Below are 6,964 nucleotides of genomic sequence, written 5' to 3' on the forward strand. Positions count from 1 at the left end.
GGGCTCTCAGCCTGGCCTGGCACAGAGATGCTCCAGCCCCTCAGCATTTCTAGGAGTGAACCCCCTGATTTATCTGCCTGCTGAGGGACACGGGAGTGCCCAGGCTGTGGGGCCAGGGGTGACATCTCCACACCAGCACCACCAACTAATCCCTGCCTCCCACTCAACCCACAGCTCTGGCCAAGGTGTAAAGCCAAGCCAGGGGTTGGCAGCTGAAGATGAGGTGTACCCATGGTCCCTAGAGGGAGCCTGGAGGTCCCAGTGGTCCCCTCTGAGGGCCACCAAGGGTGACACAGAGCTGCCACCCCTGTGGTGCTGGGGGAGTTTGTGCCAACCACCCCATTCAGAGGTTTCTGCTGCTGGTAGCTGTGGTACGCTCAGCCAGCCACATTTCCTCTCAAAATTTGGTTTTTCCAGTTCACATCTCTGGGCTTGTGGTCTGCAGCTTGGTCATGAGCCTCTAGATGTGACAAGTCACCGTCAGCAAACCCCACCAGAGGTGAGCACGGGCCTGTACAGTCAGCAAGCTGAAGCAGGAGGGAGGTGACCTTGTGGTGTCACACGTCATGAAGGGGAAAACCTGGGGTGGCCAGTGGGGCAGGAGTGAGCTGCTGGAGGTACAGCCCCTGCCCTGTGCTCCTGACCTCTTCCTGACCCACTGAGAGCAGCTCTGAAATATTTCTTTGGCCCTGGCACCCAGAGATTTCAGGGGGTTTGGGTTCAACCTTCTGTTCTCCTGCAGGCTATGGAGGGTCCTCTTCCATAGTTGATGTGCTTCAACTGAGCTGCCCAAGACATCTGCCCCCAAAGTGCTGCCTATTCTCCTGGCAGAAGTCATGGTGGCTTGCTGGGATGTGACATGTGGGTTGTGGTTCTTTGCTCCTCTAGGTTCAAAGTGTTTGAGCAGTTTTGGGTCCTGTCTGCTCTGGAGTTTTAATTCCATGTGTTGTTGGAGGTGTGAAAGCTGCAGAGTTCAGAAGAACTTAGAAGGATGTGGAATCCAAGCCCAGCCTCAAATCAGAGATATCTTAAAGATCATAGAATGTTTGGGTTGGAAGGAAACTTCATGTAAAAGAGGGAATCCTTGCTGAGGTTAGAAGCCACAGAAGGCAGCAGATGTGGGTGGAAAGTGGTGGCCAGGGCTCGTAACCCAGTAGTTGGGGTGGTGATGATGTCATTGTTACATTGCACGTAGCCCTTTCCACTTGTACCTGCAAAATCCAACCCATTTTCATGGCCATGCCCTTTCCCTTCCACTGCAAGAGGGGGGAAAAAAAAAAAAGAGGGGGTCAGTTTCTGTGCTATAAAAGTGGGTTTCTGCTAAATTTACCCTCCCTTGGTCTTCCACATTCCATGTTTCAGTAGATGTGTTTGTGGGTGCCTAGATGTGAGCAGTCAGAAAAGGAACGTGCGTCACAAAGTTGGTCTTGCCTCAGGTGAACTCGGCAACCTGAAAGAAGAAAGAAGTTGTGTGAGATGAATTGCAGGTCTCTGAACTGTCTGTCGGGTGGAATCAGACCACAAAATCATGACAACATCCTGCAGTGACATAAAACAGCAGTAGATGGAGATTTCTGCTGGGGTGATGACTGTGATTCCTCAAGAGAGGTGACAGAGCTAGGACCAGATGAGTCCATTCAAGTTGGAGAATGTCATGGATCTGTCTGAGGCTTCTGGTTTCCTGGCAAATTCAAAACATCATGAATCTGTTGATTTTTTCTGGAGGACTGGAGATGAATTTGTGTGCAGTCCCGCACTTAGGTCTTCTGCTGGCTTTGGGAGAGGCTTCTCCTGGGGCTTTTCTCTACAAAGAAGCTGATCAAACTGGTAACACCATCTTATTCTGCAATAAAAACAGCTTTTACACTCAAAGAAAGCTGCTGATGGAAGCAGCACGTGCACTGGTCTTTCCCAACCAGTTTGTCCTTGGTCCTGCTTCTCCCTTTCCTTTCATGGCTCTGTCCTCTAACGATGAAATGGGGATTTTTAGCTGCTCTGATTAAGAGCCAAACACAAAGGAACTCCCACAAACAAAGGAGCAGTATCAGGTGGAGGAACCCAAATAATGTAGTGTCAAGGGAGACCTGGACCTGGCTCTTTCAAGGCTGTCCAAGAGGGATCATAGATGGTCAACCCAAGGATGGCCAACCCAAGTGCAGGTGGGAGGCCCACAACAGGTTGTGACAGGAAGTCATAGATTATTTTGATTGGAAAAGACCTTTAAGATCCATCAGGTCCAATTGTTCCTCCAGCACTGCCAGGTCCCCCCTGCCCCTTGTCCCTCACCCCACATCTCCACAGCCTGGAAACCCTTCCAGGGGTGGGGACTCCACCACTGCCCTGGGCAGCCTGGCACAGCCCTGGGCAACCCTTTTAGTGAAGAAATTATTCCTCAGGTCCAACCTAAACCTCCCCTGGAAAAACTTGAGGCTGCTTCCTCTTGTCCTAATGCTTGTTGCTTGGGAGAAGAGCCTGACCCCACCTGGCTCCATCCTCCTGTCAGGAGCTGTGGACAGCATTGAGGATCCAGGTGGACCAGTGAGGAGCAAACAGGAATTAGAGTCTTTTCATTGTCCATCCTAAATGCAAATGCTTCAAGGTCTAAGGACCAGCAACTGCTCCTTGTGCATCAACGAGGAAATGCCAAAGACTTCAAGCTGGACTAGCTGCAGGTGTTGGAGGAGCCATAAATCTGGAGAGACCAAAGGGTCTGCAGACTGGCTGCTGGGCATACTGGGAGATCTAGGTCAGTTACTGGAGAGATGATGGGATCTGAGGGTTGACTGCTGGCAAGGTCTTAAGTCTGGTGCAGCTGCCAGGGAGACCCACTGGGGTGTGTGTGTCTGTGCATGGAGCAATGGGGAGACCAAGGGATCCAGGGGCAGCTACTGGAGATATGGTCTAAGGACAACAACTGGAGGGATCCTTCTTGTCTGTGTGTGTGATCTGTACCTGCCTTCCACTAGCAGACTTGCCTCCTGATCAGCCAGAGAGGGGAATGAGCTGAGGCCATTGGTCTTGGGTGTGTTCTCTTGGGTGATGTTGTGACCAGCAGGGCAGGGAGGGGATCCTGCCCCTCTGCCAGCTCTGGGAGACCCCCCTGCAGTGCTGGGGCAGCTCTGGAGTCCTCAGCACAGCAGAGCCAGGGACCTGCTGGAGCGGGGCCAGAGGAGCCCCAGCAATGCCCCGAGGGGGGCACCCCTCTGCTGGGAGCCCAGCAGGAGAGAGTTGGGCTGGGGCAGCCCCAGAGGAGAAGGCTCCAGCTGGGGAGACCTGCTGGGGGCTGCCAGGACTGCCAGGGGCCTGCCAGAAACCTGGGGAGAGGTTTTTGAGCAGGACCCTGTTGGGACAGGACAAGGGGTGGAGGTTTGAAACTGAAAGAGGGAGATTTGGAGTAGATGGAAAGAAGAAATCATTTATGCTGAGGGTGTTGAGCCCCTGGCCCAGGCTGCCCAGAGAGGTGGTCGCTGCCCCATCCCTGGCACCATCCCAGGTGAGGTTGGCCGGGGCTCTGAGCAACCTGCTGAGATGTTCCTGCTCAGCACAGGGGGGTTGGAACTAGATGACAGTTAAAGGTCCATTCCATTATTTTGTGATTCAGTGAATCCCCTCCAGACCTTAGCTGTCCAGTTCCTCCAAGCCCTTACTCTGTGCACGCTGGAGCTTTATGACCATTTCTGACTTAGTGAAGTCTGGTGGGATTTTCAGGGGATCATCCAAAGGCACTCCCGGGGGCTTGCCAGGATGCTCACTCAATGTGAACTTGCTCCATGTGGTTTCCCACCACAGGGGGTTCTATGCTTCCAGGTGTCCCCACACCTCAACCTATACCATAACACATCACTTTGCCAGCACCATCTACAGCCACTGGTGGTGGTGGTGGTCATACAGCCCCTCCAGGCACTTTAAAATGAGAAAAAAGCTCTTTAAAAATACTTTCTCTTTTCTCCAGCCCACTTGGCACTCAGAGGAGACCTAGGCAAAATGCAGCATGGTATGGCCATGGAGATGATCTATATCCATGGAGTCCATCCAGAAGAAAAGCTACTCCAAGGTCCATCCAGTAGAGAAGGCCAGAGAAGGGGCAGGAGTCCAGCACCCCTACAGCATAGCTCAGGCAGGGCCTGGGGGCTCAAAGCTGAACTGAAATGAGCTCCTGGTGATCAGCTGTAGAAGAAAACCCATGGAGATGATGGTCAAGGCCAGTAAGGCCGATTAGTGCCCTCAACACCCTTACAGGGCATGCATGAGTTGTTCAAAGAGCTCTCCAGAACATGTCAGCATGGGACCTGAGGAAGACATCCCAGCTCCTGGTGCCCTGAGGTTCCCCAGAAGAACTTCCCCTGGGCTTCTACTCTCTTGCTGCGTGGTCACAGCAGGACAGAGGGATCCCTGAGGTGAGATAAGGGCAGATTGTGGAATTGAAGCAGAGGGAGGTTTCAATCATGAGTTTCCATGTCCTGTCCTCCTTTTGAAACCCTTGTTGGGTGTTTGACTTTGCAGCTTGCTGAGCTTTGCTGTTTGGTTTGGGTGAGCCACGTGGAAGTGCATCCACAGATGGGTTTGTGGTGAGAGAACACTAATATTAGAAAGCAGAGGTGGGAAGGGAAAAACAAAACAACAAAAAAGCCTGAATAATATTATTTTCTTCTGCTTTTCATCCCTTATCTCTTTATCTGCCTGTATAAAGTGTGTTGGCTGATTTGGGATTCTGATGACAAAGTATCTGCCCTCCTCTTTCTGGAGGTAGACGGAAGGAAGTGGGCTAGAGAATGAAGTAGCAGCTCCTAACCTCGGGTCAGGGCCACCAGCTCTATGCTGCAATGGAAAGGGTGGCAGTGGTTGAAGTTGACTATAAAAAGGAGCCCACAGCTGGCTCTGAGACACACGCAGGGTGGAAGAGGTCCCAGAGCAGGAGAACTCTCGTGCCCTTCACGGCGTGCAGCAGGGAGGTTGCCATGGCCTTGGCCAGCTACACTGCACTGGTAAGAGCTTCTCTTTGGTGTGCTGGGCTCTGTTTGCTGCAGGAGGAGCAGCAGAATGCAGATCCCACCATGCTGTTGTCTGCCAGGAACCCTTTGGGGCTGAGTCTGTCTGATACAGCTTTCTGCCCTCAGCTTTTGCACGTGGGTTTGGCCTGTGGGTGAGAAGGGGGTGATGGGCTGTCCATTATTTCTCTGCAAGGGCAGCACTGCTGGAGTGGCATGGGGAGAGACAGCCCTTTTCTCTGGCAACAAGGCTGGGATTTGGCTGTGAAGTCAACATCTGTGTGTTTAAGTTTCAGCCTGGGTGGTATTCTCAGCACTGGCAACTCCAGTGATTTTCTCAAAAGCTTTTCATTTATCTGTCTCCTCTTCTTAAAACCCTGGAAATGGCCCAAGAAACTCAACTTTCATCAAGAAATGGGTTATTTCCAGCAGATGGCTGCTAGGTGGCCAGTCTTCCTTGTCCTGAGGAAGCATGTGGCTCTACTAGGTCTCTAAGCTCAGGCATGGGGGCAGCTGAGTCCTCACCCCACCTTGTAGACCCTAATGTTCACCTCGGAGGAGGACTCTCCTAACTGCTTGGAGAGATGCTGTTCTTGGTGCAGAGCCAAATCAGAAGCTGAGTTTAGCCTCCATTGTGATGGTTATTGATGGATGATGATGGTCAGCATCGTTGTGCTGTCTGCTCCTGCTGGCCAGTCTCACCCAAGCAGGAGTATGGTCCATTGATGGTCCAGTGAGTCAAGACATGGCTCTTTGTGCTCTCTCTCTGCTGACTGGCCAGAACTAATGTCACCTTTCTCTCCCAGTTCAGGTCCCTGCTCTTGGTGCTGGCTCTGGCACTCACAGTGAGGAGCTCACCCCATGGGAGGGTCGCCCATCCTCGAGCCCACGTGCACGGGGGCTCTCTGAAGCCTGGTGAAGATTGCCTGAACCAGAAGGATCTGGAGTTCCCTACCACGGTGAAGGTTGACACTCACATCAGCAGCTCAGGTCATGCCTTGAGTATGGTCTATGACGTCAGGAACAGGTCTCTTGCTCCTTGGGATTACAGGTAACCCTTCTGCTGTCCTTGCAATGGCTGTGCTGCAGAGCTGGTTGGTTTTGGGGTGAATAATGGCTGGTTCTTAGCATATGCTTGAGGGCCTGTGAATATTGCAAATGCTTCTTGACACACACATTTTGATGTTGGGTGAGATTTCTCTGAGAGAAACTGTTTGTGGTGCAACGAGACTTCATTAGAATGGCTTCTAATCATCATAGAATCATAGAATTCTTTTGGTTGGAAAAGACCTTTATGATCATTGAGTCCAGCTATTAACCCAGCACTGCCAGGGCACCACTAAACCGTGTCCCTCAGCACCTCATTTCCATGGCTTGGAGACCCCTCCATGGATGGGGACTCCACCACTGCCCTGGGCAGCCTCTTCCAGGGCTTGACAAACCTTGCAGGGAAGAAATTGTACCTAATTTCCAACCTAAACATCCTCTGGGGCAACTTGAGGCCATTTCCTCTTGTCCTACTGCTTGCTCCCTGGGAGGAGAGATCAATCCCTACCTCCCTTCAGCCTCCTGTCAGGAGCTGTGCAGAGCCAGAAGGTCTCCCCTGAGCCTCCTTTGCTCCAGGCTCAGCACCCCCAGCTCCCTCAGCTGCTCCTCCCCACACTTGGGCTCTAGACCCTTCCCCAGCAGCTTCGTTGCCCTTCTCTGGCCACGCTCCAGCCCCTCAAGGTCCTTCTGGGAGTGAGGGGCCCAAAACTGACCCCAGGATTTGAGGTGCAGCCTCCCCAGTGCTGAGTACAGGGGGATGATCCCTGCCCTGGTCCTGCTGGCCACACTAGTGCTGACCCAAGCCAGGATGCTGGTGGCTTCTTGGCCACACACTGGCTCATCCTCAGCTGGCTGTTGTCCAATATCCCCAGGTCCTTTTCCACCAGGCAGTTTTCCAGCCAGGAGCATTGTATGGGGTAGCAATAATG

General features: G+C 52.6%; 1 protein-coding gene across 1 annotated transcript in view; it reads left to right on the top strand.

The window, feature by feature from the left end:
* Positions 1-4,958: 4,958 nt before the first annotated feature.
* LOC103776880 (interleukin-17F-like) overlaps positions 4,959-6,964 on the top strand; it is a 2,621-nt gene continuing 615 nt past the window's right edge. The window contains exons 1-2 of the mRNA XM_008944406.1: positions 4,959-4,985; positions 5,795-6,039. Of these exons, the coding sequence (XP_008942654.1) occupies positions 4,959-4,985; positions 5,795-6,039 (272 nt within the window). The remainder of the gene's footprint in view (positions 4,986-5,794; positions 6,040-6,964) is intronic.

The sequence above is a fragment of the Merops nubicus genome, unplaced genomic scaffold (genome assembly GCF_000691845.1).
Source record: "Merops nubicus isolate BGI_N331 unplaced genomic scaffold, ASM69184v1 scaffold17897, whole genome shotgun sequence".
Lineage (NCBI taxonomy): Eukaryota > Metazoa > Chordata > Aves > Coraciiformes > Meropidae > Merops > Merops nubicus.